We start from the raw sequence: 20,381 nt of genomic DNA, 5'->3' as shown, positions 1-20,381 counted from the left end.
TAAATAAACATAACCATGCAGCAACAACAACAACAAAATGCACAATTAATATTATCATTATTTCAGAAGAAAATCTCTTCAAACAAATTAGAAATAAACTTTATAGGTGTTGTGTCTCGATGAGAATATCTCAGAGGCTGAGACTTGCGTTCTGGACTCAGCTGGCTGGGATAGACAGGGAAGTGGGACCAATCAGAACTCTAGGTTGTTCTTACGTGTTTTATTGTCATTGATCCAATCGATAGTACGCTACCATCAAATCTGCAGTCACAAGACAACAATAGGTCAATCTGCTCAGGATGAACATGTAATCCATAGAAAGTTATTCACTACAGTCTTTAATATCAAGAATGAGAAGACACAAACTGCTACAAATAAAACAGTCAATGGTTTGAGACTATACTGATTTTCAATGGCTTTCATAAAAGAGTTGTGAACGGCGTTTTTTTGTTTTATAAACAGTTTTATTATTGAGTTTGAGTACCCTATTCCCAAAATAACAAAAGTTGACAAGATTCCCAAGAGGAGATACATTGGTTATACGATGGTACAGCTTAGTCAAGTTAGAAAGAACCTCCCTTACTGGTTGGGAAAGAATCTAACAAAATTGTTTTGTAGCCCCGTTTTATCACTTTCGGTTGATAGCGCGTCATGAAGTAGACCAAACCGTTTAAAGTGATCTAGTAAATGCCTTCAAAATTTCTGAATGGATTTTTATTTGATTTTTACACATAGTGTAAGTTTCAGGGACTCAAGCCAAGAACTCTAGTTATTGTTTTTAAAAATGTTTGTAATACGTATGTCCACTACCTAGACAAACGATGATACTAATTCTTACCACTTTTAATTTTCTCCCCTCTTCTTTACAAGCTGCATCCTGAGATTTCCTATTCTCAATTCAGAATTTTGTGCAGATTGACATGTGCTAGGTAACCATTTAGGTGTTAATATATCATGGCACTGCTAACCCTACGAATTCAGCATACAACAGTAACACTTCCAAAACAATTGTGACTACACACTAGTAATCTACCCATATCGTCTCAACGTCCATAGATCAAGTTACACTGCCTCAAGGTAAACAGAAATAACTGTCAACCAGTATAAATATTCCCTTAAATTTACCCAGAATGGATATTATGTAAAACACTTGACATTAAAATGCAACTCAATGATCTAACTATTCAATTTCCCAAAACTGGATCTGTAAAGTTGAATTGTGGCGAGCAGTAAAATCCAGGATGGGTGTTTCACCCTACTTGGAACACGTTAGCCAGATGTACATGGCACACCCCAGTGCTGATATCCATGTTGGAGCTTAGACCCAGTACATTTCCCAGGTACATACAGCTGATGACCCCTCAAGTAGACAAAACGCTCATCCACTACTAGTCACAATCCAACTTTACTAAAAAGTATAATCGGAACAATCTGCCCAGCATTTACATTATCTTAATGGAAAATGATTAAATGAAGTCCACAATAATATTAACAATGGATTAATTCTAACCCTCGTGTATTTAAAACATTGGATGATGTCATTATAAAGTTGTAGAGATTGTTGGGTTTAATTGAAATCATGAATCAACCATGATCTCAATGAAAATCATTCGAATATGCAAAATTGCATCAGCATGGAGCTTAACAAGGTAACACAGTGGTGCTTAAAATGGCAACTGGAGCTTAATACGGCTAAATGTGGATGGATATGCTTCGGCGATACATCACTCAACCTAGACATTACCATAAATGGTGAAGTGTTATCTAGGTTACATACAGTGGTAGACTTAGGACTTAGATATTCCCAAGACTTGTCGTTTATTATTATTATTTATTTGAACACATGAATATTGGTACAAGAGAGCGCCAATATATATGCGCCACACAAAACAATGAGAATTCGAAGAGAAGTACAAAAAAAAACTAAGGAGCGCAAAAGAAAAAGAGAACAATGACGAAGAGATTGGAGTAAAGTAGTGTGGTAGTAACGACGGAACGAAAAGGTACAATCAGAAGAAATCTTTCAGGTAAAGGAGACACAACCACTTTTTATGAAGAAAGTAAAAGAAGGTTACAGCAGGATCGCCACTGGCTTCTATTCTGAGCCATATCTGATAACGTCTCTAGCCACTGTGTGGCACCATCTCTCAGACCCCAACCAGGGAGTCGTGAAGGACCAACACAGGCCAGTCCTTTGCAGCTTTCTTTCATACCACGACACTATGTCATGCACTGACCACCTCTCCGCTTCTTCCAACCAGTCCCAGAGTCGGCAAATAATGCACGACGTGGAATTCTCTGGGACGACATTCGTAGAACATGTCCAAGCCACCGAAGTCGGTGTTTCAAGATGGTGACACCAATTGAATTATCATCTCTGTGCCCGAACACACGATGCCGAACCTCTGCATTACTGACATGGTGTTGCCACTGAATGTCAGCAATCCTTCGGAGACAGCGATGATCGAACACAGAGAGTCGTCTTAACGTCCTCAACTTGGAGAGACCAGGTTTCACAAGCATAGAGCAAAACTGCTCTCACCGACGCGTTGTAGATCCGACCTTTTACAGTCAGACTAACATCACGGAGGCGCCAAAGGTGGCCCAGATTGGCTTAAGCAAATCTGGCTTTCACGTGCATTGATCTCATCACTCACACCCCCACCAGCACTTATGCAGCTACCCAGGTACACGAACTTCTCAACTACTTCCATCTGCTCACCATCCAGGGTGAGTACAGGATTAGAATCCTGCCAGTCTTGTAGAAGTACTTTGCACTTCGAAGGTGCAAAGCACATACCATACCTACGGACACTGATTGCCAACTGATTAAGTGCGGATTGCATGGCTTGGGCATTATCGCACAGTAAGACAATATCGTCCGCATACTCAAGGTCGAGAAGTCTTTCTTCAGGCAACAGATCCACACCCCCATTACTTACATTCATCAGAGCTGTTTCCAGAATGTCATCGATGGCAAAGTTGAAGAGGAATGGTGAGATTGGGCAACCCTGCCTAACCCCACTGCTCGAAAGGAACAATGGAGAGAGGTGGTTGTATGCCCTCACTCTGCCTGAGGTGTTTTTATATAGGGCTTTCAGGATGTTAATAAACTTCTCAGGCACACCCTTCTTCAATAGACAATCCCAGAGAACAGTCCTGTCCAACGAATCGAAGGCAGCCCTGATGTCAAGAAACACTACGATTGTTGGCCTTTGATAAGTATGGCGGTGTTCTAACATTTGGCGGAAGGTGAAGATATGATCAATACATCCTCGACCAGGACGAAACCCAGCCTGCTCCTCGCGAGTCAATCTTTCTCGGGTTTTGAACAGCCTACGAAGAATGACGGAAGCCAATAGCTTGGACGCAATCGGAAGTAAACTTATCACCCGATAGTTGTTACAGGAACAACGTGAACCCTTTTTAAAGATAGGGACAACTATCGACTCATTCCATGACGTTGGTACACACTCTAGTTCCCAAACCTTTGTAAACAACGTCGTCAATTCCTTAGTCAAAAAGTCACCACCATCTTTAAAAAGAGCCGGAGGTAAGTTATCTGGGCCCAGTGATTTGTAACGCTTCAAGAGTTGGAGTTCCTTGCGGACTTCCTCCTCATTTGGTGGATCAGTCGTCACCGGCCATGGAGGGCAGGACAGTCTGGCCGATGTTGCCGGAGTAGCAGGCCAGTTGAACTGCCCTTCGAAAAATTCTGCCCATCGTCCAAGACGTCGATGGATGTTAGTGATTGGCATCCCATCATCCTCGCAGATTGTTTCACTCACACCAGACTTCTTGCTGCCAGTGGCTCGGATGAGCTGGAAGAGCTTCCGGTAGTTACCAGATGCAGCTGCTGCTTCCAGCTCATTAGCACGCTTCGACCACCAGGCTTCTCGGTCCTTACGCAAGCTTTGCCCAATTTCCTTACGTAACATCCTTCGTTTATGATCAAACTCACGGTCACCCGGAGTAGACCGACGGGCTTCAATGAGTTGTAAGGAACCTGGAGAAACCCAGTGCTTAAAAGCGGGACGTTTCGCAAACCCACAACTGACTGTTCCCGCCATTTTCATGGCGTCATGCAACTGCAACCAATGCTCATCTATACTTTTCGGTGGAGTGGTAGCTAGCCTAGAGGCTAGCTCGGTTCGATACTTACTTGCAACAGAAGTTGCAACCAGCTTGCTAACATCAATCCGTTGGTGGTGGTCACTTCGTTGGCCACTGAAAAGTAAGGCAAGATTGGCGCAGACCAAGGCATGGTCAGAGTCCGGATAGGTACTCCAAAAGGAGCGGCAGTCTTGTACACAACCACGCCAGTGGTAGCTGATCGCGATGTGATCAATCTGAGTCCAGGCTTGAGATGCAGAGGGAGGACGCCAGGTGGCACATCGGCGATGACTGTGCCGAAAGTTAGTGCTAGCCAGAAACAGGTTGTGGTCTGTGCAAAGTTACAGTAGACCGCCCCTGTTATCTGACCTGCGACCAACGAGTCCCCATCGGCCACCTAAACGACTCTCTTCTGTGCCTAGACGCCCGACCTGAGCATTCAAGTCTCCGGCTAGTACTACAATATCTGTCGAACGCACTTTCTGGAGAAGAACTGATAACTGGTGGTAAAACTCATCCTTGATTGCATCCGGGCTGCAATCTGTCGGGGCATAGGCGGAGATGACGAAAAGACATCGTTTCTCACGCCGATTTCTTCTCACTTTGATGGAACTTTCTAATCTAACAGCACATAACCGACTGTTAATGGGGATCCAATCGACTAGTGCTGCCTCAGCTCTAGCGCTTAGTGCGACACCAACGCCAGCAAGACCAGACGAAGATGCCACAGGGTCCCCGGATATGCGCACGTAAAACAAGCTTTTCGAAGCGACAGATGGAGATCGAATTTGTAGTACTTCGCCAGAGTCTTGAATACGGGTCTCGGATAGACAACAAACATCAATATTAAGACTTTCCAAAGACATAGCCAGCCCTATCTGTTGTCCGACCTGCATAAATGTGCGAACGTTGAAGGCAGCCAGTTTGAATGGTGCACGTGGTTTCAGAAAAACTGCTTCAGTCCTCGTATTCGGTGGTAACATACAATTTTCAACCGGACAGTGACTCGAGAACGTTTAGATACAGTCGAATTTCCACCAAAGACGAGCCGCTGTATAAGTATAAAAGAGGGTGAATAATGTGGAAAATAATAATAATAATAATAATAATAATAATAATAATAATAATAATGACAATAATAGTAGTAATAATAATAATAGTATTAATAATGACAATAATTGTAATGATAATAATCTGAATCAATTGTTTGTTTTTCAAAGCGAGAAAGGTAATTTCCATAGGCATAAAGAGTTCATCAATTTGTGTGTGGGCTGTGATACTGCCCGGGTGCCCAAACCGAAGCAGGTGGTTATCTTAGGGGGCCACACCCCGAGCCTTTGACCTAAAGGTCTAACCCACAAGGCAGTGGAGCATCGTAAGGAGATGCAGTCCCATGGTAGCCGGTGACCAACGATTGGTTCATACGCCATTTGTTCCCGCAGGATACTGGAGGCCATGTGCACCATTGATTTGGAATCCGGTTAAAGCGCCGGACATTCGCTTTTCGTCATCTCATTTTCGTAAACAACACCCCCGCCACGAGAAGGCAATGAGTAGGACTTCCCTGACAGAGGCTGTATACGCGTGGCCGTGTGAGAGTATTTCGAGAGGGAGAGCGGACTCTCCCCACTCTCGGCCGTACCAGGGCATTCAGGGGGACAGACCTCTAAGTCTCAACGTCTAATAGGTTACATAACTCGGAATCTTTACAACACTGAGTCACGTATTCTAATGTACAAAGTTTGTGCTCGACCTCTTCTAGAATATTGCACGTTTATTCTTAGCAGTGCGCTCATAAAGGATAAATTAAGGCTGGAATCAGTACAGAGACAATTTACACCTCGTATTCTTGGAGCTGATTGTACCTTAACTTATAATTCCAGATATAATAAACTTGGGCTAGACCCTTTATGGAGGAGGAGACTCAAACTAAATCTTATCTTTTTCTTCAAACTACTTCATAAACTATCGTTTACATCCGATCACGCGATTCAATATGCAGAAACCTCTCATTATGACATCCGTAATTCCTTGGCACTAGTGAAACAAACTCATTCTGATTCATCTCTTTATATGAATTACTTCACCTGTAAATTTTCTAGACTCTGGAATAACCTACCACAATCTATCCGCACGATAAAATCACTCCCATTATTTGTTCGCTGCATCGATGCATACTGTTCTTCTGAAAATGCATTGAATGGTCTAGCGCCTTTAAGTGTATCTCATTCCACAAGTGATATTTTAGGAACCTTAAATGTTTAGCCATCTTTATTAGTGAATTCCCTTAGTAAAACCACCCACTTGCTGTCAATATGTCAACACCGCCCCTAGCAACTTTAACTAATTTGAATAACACAAACAGTATATCACTTTGTCACATAACACACGCATTTAGGTAGACCTGATTCATATATTTTGGTAATTACTTTTTTGTTGTTCCGTGCTCTCTGTTTTCGTTTTAATTAGATTATATTAGAAGAATTCTTACTTCAGGGTGTATTGAACAAGTTGAATAGACAACACGTTGAACATTTGGAAACTTTAATGCATGTTTTAATAACATAGCTTGAAGATTCGATAATCGTTTTAAACGAGATGTATATTCTTCATTATATTCATCTGTATAATTATTACTATCTTTATATGTGCATTTTTCATATTGTTCACCACCATCTGGTTGACGAATTGATAAACCAGAACCACTACAAGAAGGATCAAGAAGAATTGATTGAACATTGGAAAATTTTGGATTATATGGATCTATAGATAAGAAATCTGAACAATACGCTTCAACGGATGGTTGTGAACTTTGAACAGATTTTCTATGTTTATTATTTTGTTTATTAGAATTAGACCAATCCATTATTGACAATCGTTCTACTCCATTGACAATTAGATTTTCAGTAAAACGTCGGAATCTAAAGAAAAATTATAACATTTAATCTATACTAAGAATTGTTTACTAATAAGTTTATAAAACGATTTGATTCTGAGGGTTAACAAAGAAAAAAGTACACATTGAATAAACATGATAAAAGACAAATATATGGATCCTTGAAAAGAAATCCAATGGTGTTTGATCAGCATTTTATCCCAACAAATCGAAGCTGATATCTAAGGATTAATCTTTGCTGAATTATGCTCGTGTGAGGAAATCACTAGGATGACATTTGTGAAAACATTTCGAAATCAATGAAGCAAATGCAATCTATACTCTGTCGAATGTGAGGCAGTTACCCACTGAAGACAATAAATGATGGTCACGCAATGTCGTGAATTGATTGAGACTAGAGATCAACATCGTTTAATGCCGATTCAGTGGTCTAGAGCTTGAGGACTCACGAGCAAGACGGAAAATCCTAGGTTTGATTCGTGCGTACAGGGTAACGGATACGTACTGCTGAGGAGTCAAGACCAGGGAAGAAATCGCCGTCCAGTGCTTCCAGGTTTTAAGTGGTGATCTAACTTAGATTACCTCATGGTTTCAATGAAACTCAACGGTCTCTACAACCCCTTACTGAATCTTGTTCGAGATGTCCAGAGTATTCCTCGAAAAAAGCCCAGAGAGGCCCTGAAAACTCTGAGAAACATTTTGTTCAATCAACATTGAATTGAAGTTCCACAGAAACATTTAGAAAGTGAAGAGTCACGTGTCACACCACTGGCTGGATGATTACTTATACTGTGATTATGTTTAGTAGGGTTCCAGAACCTTCCAGAAGTCCAAAGCCATCTGAAATGCTATAAATACAATCGAGTTTTTGTACGTGAACTAACCTTGGAGTAAAGCGTTCCTTACACATTTTGCGCCTTTGCTCGTGTGTCGAGTAGATTTAGCCGTGAGTTATTAAAAGAGCTTAAAAAACCCATTCGAACGTTCAGTCAGAAGGTTCATCGCCCTGATTAATATTTGAAATGTTGCCGTTATGCAATAGTAAATCAAAAACAAAATAGCTGTCCTCAAGTCAATTAATGAACAGTTCTTTAAAATTCCCCCATAGTAAGTGAACCGAAGGCTACTTCTACTTTTATATGGATTGCAATTATTAGTATTTAATAGCGTAGAAAAAAGAAACAGAGAGAGCTAACCTGTTTGGATCACGATCTACGGCGAAAATGGTTGATTTATTGGACAACATAGAAACTAATTGTAATGTTTTATTTCCTGGAGCAGCACAAGCATCTAAAACATCTGAATTTGGATCTGGTTGGAGAATCTCCGGACTGAAACAACTGGCCTTTAAAGAAACAGTTACAAATAACACACTCAGAAAATAATAAATGAATAGCACAAATAGTAACATCTTGGTAAAAAAAAAGTAATTTTTGAATACAAATACAACATGATCATCTATCAGTTTAGGGGTTGTGGCGATTATCAAATTTTTGATTGAGATCATGAACCGATCGATGTTAGACCACCATTGGAAAGCACTGGACGGTCATTTCGTTCTGTCGTGGGACTCCTCAGTGGCAGTGCGCATCCACAATCCCGCCCGCGGGACTCGAACCCAGGGCCTTCAGTCTCGCACGCGAACGCTTAACCTACTGGACCACTGAGCCGGCATCCAATTGTGTTAATGTCTAACTCCAACCAATCCACGAAGCTGCCCGACCATCTTCCATTGTACTGAGGTAGACACCTGTCTTGTGAGAAAATTCTCTGAGTTCTGATGGGAAGCCGTGACCATTGGAGCTAATCCATGTCGGGTAGAGACAGGTATCAACCTCAGTACAATGGAAGTTGGTCGCGCAATCTTGTAAACCAAATAATACCTAGTAGATTAACCGCACTCACTATTGCATTCCATTCTTAACAATACTAATCACAGAATCTGATTTCTTTTATTTATAACTTCTTGTTTCAAGTACTTCCTAGAATAATAAGAAATATTTGTTCAATAATCTATGAAACTTTACCTTGTCTTGAATAAGTAGAGATCTAGATTTGTACAATTCTAAATCATGTAAAGCAGTACCAGAGGGAAATACTAACAGTAGATGTGGGAGATGATAATCCAACATGAATTCACCACGATCAAGTTTATAAACTTTTTTACGAAATCTGAATAGGAAAACAATGAAATAGTAACAATTCTTGAGAATTTTACTTAATATTCACATGTGAGGATATTATCTTTAATGGTAATCGTTATAATATCTGTACATGAACTGGGATGTCAACCAGACCGCTACAGCGAATCAGGTAATTTCCTTAGGAAGTCTCACTCTCCAAGGCTCTGAACCATAGGTATACTTCACAAAGCAGTGGAGCAACATCCCATGGGTAAGAGATGATCAAAAATATGTTCATATTCCTTTTTTTTCCTCAGGATTTTGAAGCTTGTTTACACGATTGGTTTGGACCCGGAATTTTTCCCTAGGCGAATTCTTTACATCCAACATATTTGTGTATTCTATGCTTAGCAAATAAAAAGCAGACTACCATTTCGAGTAATACTCTATCACCTATTCACTAATTTAAGTACTATGTTCGTATCGTTTTTAGAACATATATTATTAATGCTTTACTACAAGACTTAAAACTATATTTTCTTTAGTCTGTCATATTCCTTGATAAAATGTTTTTCTTGTTTAAAATGGTTTTCTAAGCTCCCTCCTGAGCAATTAGAGCTTGTAATATCCCACATTATTGGTATTCACAAGATCATCTCGGATTCCCTTATGATCTAACGTAAGAGTATTTCCACGATCATTTCATCATCATATGAGAACCCGAGTCAGTTAAAACTATTACAAATTTATTAAGTAGTGACTGGGAATATATGTATGGATGAGTATACACAGATTGTTCGATTTGGTTTTAGTCCATAAAGCTTCTTTCTCGCTTAATTCACTATGAAATGGTTTGGATTATCCCATTCCCAATATGAACGTTATGTGACTAGCAGTGGAATCTAAGGCGAGCATTTTGTCCTATTAGGGACTCGTTAGTTAGATGTATCTAATCTATATCAACTTGTGTCACAAAGGTTATATCGAGGTAATCCACACAGGAAGCTCATATACCAACCAAGAGTGATCATTACGCCTTAATTTCAATAATCACTTCATCATTTATAAGATGACTGTAATTTAAATACAGAATGAAATGAACAACCTGCTCTTATCCTATAACCATATACAAGACAGATATAGAACGTTGAATATCTAAAGAGATTAAACCACAACTGAGTAACGATAGTCATCTCACAGAATAGAAAATAAACACCTAAAATAATAACTATGAAAATAATGAAAAAGAAATTAATCATTTACATTCCTTACTGACTGTTTAAGAGAAAAATAAAGAGAGAGAAATATGTTTACTTTCGATAAGAAGTTTCTGATCGATTATATTCCACATGTTTAAGTCCACAAGTTTCAAGCTTTTCAATAACATCAGCTAGTGTAGTTTTCAAGAAATTGACACGAGCATAACATGGAAGTAATCCTGAAAGCACAATTATATTGTGAATATTACAAACTTAGCATGAATGATTTCAATTAATTTAGCGTAAACAAATCAAAAGTTGGAATATATAACCACATATTAAAATAATAACTAAATAAAATTTGAACATTTTCAAGACTTCTATCTTCAAACTAGTCAGCACTGACTGATAAAAGTCGGTAAAGCAGTGATTTAACAGTTAAGATGTTCAACTTTAAGCTAGTAAGTTTGAGGTTCGAACTCCGCTCCACCTACTGTGTTCTGGGCAACCGAGTAGCAGTACTGTTAGCCCTCATACCCAAAGTGTGGCTCATACCGGTAAAGGTCAGGATGTGACAACTAATTTATGTGGTTTAAAATATGACAGTAATTTGACCAAACAAAATGAAGACAATTCAGTAAAGAAAAATTTATATTCGACAATGTCATTTAACTAAGCTTTAGAATAGAACTGATGGTTAATTTTACATGTGGTGGTCTATACTAAGATAGAAGAGTATTATGCTAGTCTGACTTAACTATGAACTACACTTATTATACCTAAACTAGAAGTACTTTATGTATATTCACACTCTATGACGTACACCGAAGTCAGAACTCGAGTACCAATATTTCTATTGATTGCATTGGTGTTTCACCCATACGAATCCCAAATCAATGCAAACTATTATTGTCAATAGAGTGTAAAATGTTGTATTCGATTTCCAGACAGTTATAAATCAACAAAGTTTTGCTGGAGCTTTGTTTCTAGAACTGGATGGTTTGAACGTCAAACTTTCAACGAAGTAGAAGCAGTGATGCACGGACTACAAGCCTCGATTTTACGATTGGTCAAGCTGAAAATGTGGCCTCGTTTTGTGGATGACACATTCGTCATCATCAAAAAGGACAAGCTGGAAAACATTTACGATCTGATCAACAACGTCTTCGATGACATAAAATTCACAATGGAAAAGGATTCGAAAAACGAACTATCATTCTTGGATGTACTGATCACCAGAATCGACACAGGAAAACCGAAGACTCGAGTACATCAGAAGCCAACCCACTCAGATTAACTTCCCAACTACAGTGGCAACAACCCAAGAACTTACAAAATCAACCGCGTATAAACTTTATTTAGATGGATGAAAACATACTACAGCACATTTACAACGCGAAGAAATGAAGAAAACATCTAAAGATTATCTTTAAAAAACGGCTACCCACACAAATTCGACGAAAAAATACCAACCCTACTCATTAGAAGGAACGAAGTCGGATACAGAAACCAACAAAAGGATCATCGTACGATATATAAAAGACATGAGAAATTGTGAGATTATTGACGCCGTTTGGGATAGATGTAGTATAGAAACCAGCAAAATCACTCCAATCAATCTTATGCAAACCAAACGATAAAATAGCAAACAAGGAAAATCAGAACATCATCTACAAAATGAACTGTTCCAATTACGAAAAACACTACATAGAACAAAGTGGACACTCCTTTCATCTTCACCTGAATGAACAACAATTAGCGATCGAACGCCATGACATATCTTCGCTTACATGAATATATGTGGACAATTTTGGACACACATTCGATTACAATAATTTCTTGGATAGAGGAAACACTAAAAACATCAGAGAATTTTTAGAAGCTTAGCCCTTAGGTCAATCAGAAATCAACAAACACATCAAAATCGATCCAGTTTATCAACCAATCAGAAAAACCATGGACAAATATAGGATCAAGAATCAGATCAAAAGGCGATCCAATCACAATAAATAAGCGGACGATGACAACAACAATCAATCAAGATCGCACTGGACAGGACAAGCTGTAAGTCATATGTGGAGAAATCCAGACACTTCGCTCCATTTCTACCAGAAGTTTGCACCGGCGATATTCAAAAAAGCAATGAAAGCTCCACAACTAACCCAACCAGCTCAGAAAACGAAACTCTATCAGAAAGCTACCTCTATACTATCCAATTGCCTAAGCTAATAATACTTTTGTGTATAAACAAATGGTTACTTAACAGGTACATGCTCTCTTCGGAATGATTTATCGAGTTCTTGAGGGACGAAACACTTATTTTACCTAGGGGCGTCAAACTTTTAAACAAAATTAATATGCGATATAACTTCAAGAGGCAATAACAAAGCAACCAAAGCTTTTACTTGAGCATTGAATATAAAGATTTTTCGTTTGAAGTATGCTAATGGTAATGCATGGGCACGTGTTACGTATGCCCAACCACCGACTGCCTCGACGTGCTATGTTCAGTGGTATAGGAGTAGATTGGAAGAAAGCTAAGGGCGGCCAGGCCAAAACATGGCACAAGTCCATGAAGTCACTGACAAGTGGACTGAGCCATGTTGGTAGGTGTAGACTGCCTGGTTGGGTTCCACGAGATGATAGCAACCGATTGTTAGAGACCCTGAATGGCATGGCTCAAAATCGTTTGCAATGGCGCAAGTGCATCCACTCTTTGTGTTTTCCCAAATTCTAATCTTCTGAATTCTTCATGCCCCTTTTTTCCTCTTTCCAAATTTATTTCACTGGATTATACTCTTTAAACAACATCTTCAAGCCCTAATATTTCCGATTACTGCTTATAGTTTTACTATCTCTAGCACTACGGGATTTGAATCAACCACTGCATCTCTGTGCTAATTGTGGTATAGCAACTTGAACTGATATACGTACGTACGAGATTCTACGTTGTTACTGACTGACTGACTGACTGAATGGTAATGCACAACTATCTAAACTGTAATTAGTCAAACGAAATTAAAACTCATCATTAATTGATTGAATGTTAACAATTCAGATTGACAGTATCTAAAAAACAACATTGAATACATAGTTGACTACAAATGAAGTTCAATGTTAAAAAAAGAGTAAATATTGATGACAAACCCTTATTTTGTCTTTGATTTTCAGTTTGTGATTTGAATGATTTATCAACTGATTGATAAGCATGACGAAGTTTTTTTACAGCTAAAGAATCTTTAGTTAATTCATGAATTTGTGAAAGTAGAAAATGATGAGATATTTTCTTTTCTTTTAATAAATCATGAATTAAAACAATCAAATAACAATGAGCACAAGCATGTAAATCATTATCATCATTATTATTGTTAGGATTGTTTTTTGAAGATAAATGAATAATTTTAGTTGTTGGTTGAAGATTGGCTTTTTTAAGAGTTTGAAGTAATATCCCATAGGAACTAAGAGTTTTTGATGCTAATGCATAAATTTTTCGTAAATTCTAGAAATGTGCAAAAGTAGCTTATTAATATGAATAAAAATAGGAGATAAATTTATAATGATGTCTTCACAAAAAACAGGTAGACAATATTCAGTGAAACTATGTGACAACTTTTTTTGTCCCCAAATGCCCTGGTATCGCCGAGAGTAGGAAGAGTCCGCTCTCCTTTACCAAATGCTCTCATCACATGGCCACTGATAGGAAAGTCCCACTCACTCCATTATCGCACCACGGCTGCTGTTTACGAAGTTGAGAGGACGAAAAGCGAAAATCAGGCGCTTTAACCGGGTTGATGGACACGGAGAGTTCACCTAGGGAAGTTAGAAAACCCTCATTCCAAACCAATGGTGCATATCGGCTCCAATATCCTGAAGGAAGAAGTGGCATATGAACCAATTGTTGGTCACTGGCTACCATGGGACTGCATCTCTCAAAGTTGCTCCACTGTCTTGTGGATTAGACCTTTAGGTCGAAGGCTTGAGCTGTGGCCCCCTAAGAACACTACCTGTTTTGGTTTGGGCACCCTGGCAATATCCCAGCCCTCACACAAATCGAATGATTTATGTGATGCATATCTATTCGGTGCTTCCTTGTACCAATGGTTATGTGTTTAAATAAATAAATAAACACAAAATTTTAAAGGACTTTAGCCACACTGAATCTGTGATACCTGCCTAATGTAAAAGATTACCGACATCATTATAGTTTAAAAACTTAACATGATAATAGGTAACCTTTATACACATATAAAATGACTCCGCTCTAACTACTTTCGTTTAGCAGTCAAGTACTATCACTAATCCTAACATGCAAACAAAATCGATTAAAATTAAGTACATGTACCAGCGCTTGGCAAATGATTTACATATTTAATAGGAATTACAATCATCACTGATTATATAGGATCATTTGCAAAATGTGTGAATTTGAGAAGTAAAAAGTAATTAGAAATGATGATTCACATGTCTACTGTTAGTTCAAAGATTTAGAGGTTATCAGTATAAGCCAAATAACATTTACAAAAATTGAAAATCCTGTTATTGAATTGCATCAAGGTAAAGCACTAAACCCAGGTGGACTTTCAAGAAACATCAAAGCATGTTTTGGAAAATTTTTCACTTTGTTCATATTATCTAATTATAAGATTCCATTTGACTTTGCAGATCAGAATGCCTTATTTCAATAACTAATATGATCAGCAAACTAGATCGATTAACTTTTGTGAAGGAATTTAAAGTTCTCATCTCAGTATACTACAACAATTAGTATACGACAACATTCACTTCAATCACAAGATAGTAGTTAGCAGTGATATCTATTTGGACTTATTGGTGAAAGGCTATTGCGAGATTAAAAGTTAAACACTTAACTCGTTTGTGGTGAGAGTATATGCTAATAGTAAGAAGGTGTTAGATATGTACAACCACAAGGCACTCGATAATTTGTCACTTGGCACTCAGTGAACTCTGGTATGTGAAGTTTAAATAAGTTTTCGACTGTGTATGTATTGACCATACTAAGATGAAGCCTTCTTTGGTAAAGTTGAAATTTTTTTGATGAAGCATAAATGTGATACCGAAGAGTGACCTGAATACTGTAAAATCCTATGGTATAAATGTCATAGTTATAAATGCAAAGTGACAGTGAAAGGTTGGTGTAATTAGTTTTGCTTGTCTATGGAAAAGTGGAAAGCTGAAGATATCAGTCACCTTATGTATTAAAGGTGATAAATCTCAGTATACATAAAGAGATTATGATTACTAATACGACAAGTTGGGCCTGGCATTTCTCTTTATACATTACATTTAAAAGAAAAATTTCAAGAACACATTACATACAGTTGTTGATACCCAGTTAGACGATAGAATGAATTCGAAGTACACAGTGGACCGACAAACGTAATAGTCCGTTATTTAGTGGCAAGTTTAGTACACATTTTCTTGTATTTAACACATCGTTTGATTGTAAAGTAATCTTATTTCAGTGTTAGACGGATGAGATTCTTGTAAAACTGATGATTAGTGTTGGCGATGGTTGGAAAAAAGTTAGGGATGGTCAAACCAAAACGTGACATCAGTCCACAAAGTCACTAACTTCTGGTTTGAGCCATATTGGTACATGCAGACTACTTGGTTGGGGTCTGCGTGACTATCGTAACCAATGGTTGAAGACTCTGGGTGACATGGCTCAGAATCAATCACAATGGCGTCGGTGTGTGCACTCTTTGTCTTCTTTTAAACCGTGGGATTAAAATTACTATCTATCTATCTATCTATCTATCTATCTATCTATCTATATATATATATATATATATATATATATATATATATATATATATATATATATATGTTATATATGCGGGATTTCGTGGGACCAGGAGTTCTGGCATATGGGTGCTCATGTTGATCGGGCGTCCACGCTAAGCACGGCGCCGATATGGATGACCTGTCGGAGGGTGGGTTGTCCAGGTCGTCTAAGGAGGGGCGGACCGGCCCAGGGGAAACCCAGCAGGCAAAGGTCCCCGCGTGGTGCGGTAGCGGGATAGCGCCTGTGAATGGTGTCCATCTGACAGCCCGGTTGGCGCGTGGAGACCGTCTCCTTTACTGTTATAATCTCTTTCTTCTTACGGTTATTGTTATAACTCTGTTTTCTTACAGTTATGACCCAGCTATTCCTATTGCTTAGTATTCTCGGACACCGATTCACTCGACAAGTCCCCAAATCAGAACACGGTTGAACAGGAAAGAGATTATATTCCAAATAGCAAGTCAGAAGCACAATAGAGAAAACGTCAGTATATTTATAGTTTTTACATGAGAAGATTCTAGAATATTCTCCAACTATCGACTAGTGCTGATTGGGTAAGAATTAGCCAATCAGCGTGCACCAAAGCAATCGTGAATCGAGCATGCTTTAATCCGGTCATGTCCCGCTAACAATATATATATATATATATATATATATCTTTCTATAAATAAATTCTTCTTCCCTGTATCATATGCTTATAAACAATCATTCTTCTATATATTACTACCATTAAAGTAACTACTTTTATGAATTTGGTGTTCATCTCGTTGTGCTAAGGAGATGTAGCAACTTTGACCGATGCATATATGTGCCTGTTTCTACGTTGTAACTGACCGACTGACTTTTGTGACTCTAATTCGTAGTTAAGCGTTTCTTATCAATATTACACTTCCAAAAAGACAGAATTTACTGTGTAACTAGAGTACTTCAACTGATAATATTGTATGAGTAAAACATGCGTAAAAAGATTATCTGAAATTCGTCGGGGAAGAAGGGGAAAACAGGAAACTGTAGGCTGTTTGAAGACTTACGCTTGTAAATTTGTTAGTATACAAACCAGTTTTCAATCGACAAACTTGTCCTTTGACTACACAAACTAAATAAGCAGCCTCCGTGTAAAAAATACTCAGGTCGTTTTTCATGCTACGAATTGAAATGAACTGAACTGACAGCTAGTGCGACATAAACGCCTGAAAGTAGCGAACTAGTTTATTTTAAAAAAGATTTGGAAACAAAATATTAAGCGAAATACAAAACAAGTTGTAAAGTAAAAATTAGATATAAAAGCATCATAAATTTCACTAGAATCTAATCGTCACAAACGACTATTTGTATTGAATCTCTACGAAAGAATTTATGTCTAAAAGACATAATTAAAATCATTTATTTATTTAAACACATAAACATTGGTACAAGGAGGCACCAAATAGATATGCATCACATAAACCATTCAATTTGTGTGAGGGCTGTGATACTGCCTGGGTGCCCAAACCGAAAAAGGTAGTTTTCCTAGGGGGCCGCACCCCGAGCCTTCGACCCAAAGGTCTAATCCACATTATTTTATTTATTTTAGCACATTGATATTGGTACAAGGAGGCACCAAATACATATGCGCCACACAAATCTCATTCGATGTGTGAAGGCTGTGATACTGCCCGGGTGCCCAAGGCAGTGGAGCAACTTTGAGAGATGCAGTCCCATGGTAGCCAGTGACCAACAATTGGTTCATATGCCACTTCTTCCTTCAGGATATTGGAGCCGATATGCACCATTGGTTTGGAATGAGGGTTTTCCAACTCCCCTAGGTGGATCCTCCGTATCCACCGGTAGGAAGTAGTGCTGCTTATTGAAACACACCTTTGCACGATCACTACAATTCAGACATCTGTGGATAACCAGCCGACATATGACACCAATCCCTATTGCATTCTGAATGAAAAGCAAGTTAATTGCTTAAAGTAGTGCTTTATACAAGGAACAGGAAGACATCTTCCTTAAATACTCTGTACATACTCCCACAAAAACGAAACGACGCTTAATCTAAAGAACAAGATGGTCATTATGTAGTTTTCAATTCTCTACTGATTTAGTTATGATGCCAGTCTAATCACACAAAGTTTGTTTAATCTTCATTAAAATAGCCTGATAGAATAGTTTAGACTGTTGAATATTAATAATCGAATGCAACAACGTTATCTGCGTGTAGCTTACTTCTAAGTGATTATTATTCAGCCTTTCTTGGCATGAAATTTTATTTAAAAACCTTTGAAAACACTTAGCTCCATGAGATAATATTAACTGACCATTTTGTAGTGAATTAGGAAGGTTCAAAATTTGTTCTGGGTTTCGATAAAGTAAGATTTATGAGGCACCACAGGCTAGGTTCAGAAGCTGAAGTCAATAAAAATGAATAAGAGCTTTTTCGGTAATTATTGAATTTTACGAATGGTTAAAACAGGATACGGTGAGTATTCAGCCAAATAGCTAGAATCTTAGTTGTCCGAAAGTCTAATTCAGTCGACCACTTTGGTAGACCAGAACAGTAGCAATGGTCCTAAAATGTACGGTACACAAGTAATATTCACGAGGATTAAGTATTAGACCCTCATCAAGAGGGTCGGATTCTTGAACATAGATTTAAGTTCACCAGTTTGAGCAGCGTATGCTGGTATTAGTGGTAGTGGCTGCAAAGTGCAGTAGCTTTATGGTGCGACCAACGACCTACTCATGTACTTGGAATACTAATGACACTAACCACGCATGTCTTTCAATAAAATCACTTGTGTCAAAAAAACTATCATGTCTTTCACAGTGTTTTACCTATCAGACATTATTGGATTTTACGTGTTGTGGACTGTTGATTCATGATACACTTAATAAGCAAGTGGATTTCCTTATAAGGAAATAACGACTTCAGTTTGCTGAAGTCGTTATGAATTAGAAACAGAGAGCTGATTACCATCTTAATCTCTAGAGAAGTTTCGAAGACCCACTAGAAACTTTGAGGAGCCCAATCAACCAAAAAAGGGGTAATGAAGGAGAACGAAGGGGAAATAAAGTGGAAAAAGATTTGGAAAATAATGAGAAAACGCGCCTTCCTTGAAAAAATAAAGTTATCAACAGGCAGATTTAGTTGCATCTGCATATAGGGTGTACAATTCCACAAACTCCAAACGAAAATCAAACCATCAAATAATCAAGGAATTTACATGACAACCACATGGACAACCTGTGCGAATGACCTTGAGGACAAATACCCTCCTCCTGTAACTCCAGCTTCAGTGATTTGTAAAAAGATAGTAGGTTAGTGGACCTGTGTTAATCCTGACAATTTTGTCTTCCAGTTAGGGTCCATCTTCTCCTCGAAAATATTCACTGATGGGCTGATGCCACTTGTTCTGGTAAGGCGTTCCAGTCATTGACCACTCGATGGGAAAAACGGAACCCCACTCTAAGTTTATTAGATCGTGGTTTGTGAACCTTCTTGCTATGACTTCGGAGATTATAAATGCTGGAAGGATCGAAAAAATAGGACGTATTAACGCCCAAATCCTAATTAAAAATACGAGATGCCAGTATAAGGTCACCCCGCGTCCTACGATACGACAAGGGGGAAAGGTTTAGATATTTTAAGGGCTCATCGTAAGGGGGCTTAGAAAGGCCCTTCACACACACTGAACACGCTCAAGTGAGATTGCTCGTATATCCAAAGTCCTTCCAGCTGATGAGATCGCAGACCGATTTTGACGTGATACTCTCTATCATGTCCGTACTTATGGTTTACCAACTGCCAGCTAAAGCCGCCGTCAACTCCAGGCGCTAACAAAGATAAACGTTAATAGATTGATTGAACCTACCTGCAAGATGTGGGTTGGTTTATTTATTATTAATAACTGATACTTGCGTAGTTCATTTATCATCTCGATTTACAAGTTGATACTATATATTTATGTATCCACAATTTTTATCCGTTCAACTTTATTTATTCGTTTTGAACTCTTGTCCACCTTCCGCTTCTTAGCACTCAAATTTTACAGCTTTCATGTAACGAAATGAGGCTATTCTAATACAGCAGCAGTTTGGAACTTTGGTATTACCTTGGTATACCTGCAAATCAGAAGTTGGTCTTTTTGTGGCGTTTCTGTCAATTACCAATTATTTTTATAAATCCCTTACAATAACTGTCAAAAAATAAATGCAACTCCTCACAATTTTTGCTTCTTCAAACAGCCTTGTAAAGCTCT

The 20,381-nt window shown here is 38.4% G+C and overlaps 1 protein-coding gene across 2 annotated transcripts in view; it reads right to left on the bottom strand.

The window, feature by feature from the left end:
• The window catches only part of NSUN5_1 (putative 28S rRNA (cytosine-C(5))-methyltransferase), a 39,865-nt gene extending 20,459 nt beyond the window's left edge, over positions 1 to 19,406 (bottom strand). The window contains exons 1-7 of one of the 2 annotated variants that reach the window (XM_012939262.2): positions 19,347 to 19,406; positions 17,169 to 17,341; positions 13,479 to 13,830; positions 10,447 to 10,570; positions 9,037 to 9,181; positions 8,206 to 8,354; positions 6,605 to 7,034 (exon numbers count right to left, since the gene is read on the bottom strand). In XM_012939262.2, coding sequence (XP_012794716.1) covers positions 6,605 to 7,034; positions 8,206 to 8,354; positions 9,037 to 9,181; positions 10,447 to 10,570; positions 13,479 to 13,830; positions 17,169 to 17,279 — 1,311 coding nt within the window. In that variant the 5' untranslated portion in view covers positions 17,280 to 17,341; positions 19,347 to 19,406. Of the gene's footprint in view, positions 1 to 6,604; positions 7,035 to 8,205; positions 8,355 to 9,036; positions 9,182 to 10,446; positions 10,571 to 13,478; positions 16,132 to 17,168; positions 17,342 to 19,346 lie in introns of those variants that run through there. The other variant, XM_051218095.1, reaches the window with a different exon arrangement.
• Between the last annotated feature and the right edge of the window lie 975 nt (positions 19,407 to 20,381).

Source organism: Schistosoma haematobium, chromosome 7, assembly GCF_000699445.3.
Source record: "Schistosoma haematobium chromosome 7, whole genome shotgun sequence".
NCBI classification, from domain to species: Eukaryota; Metazoa; Platyhelminthes; class Trematoda; order Strigeidida; family Schistosomatidae; genus Schistosoma; species Schistosoma haematobium.
This window is presented reverse-complemented; position numbering and strand designations above follow the sequence as displayed.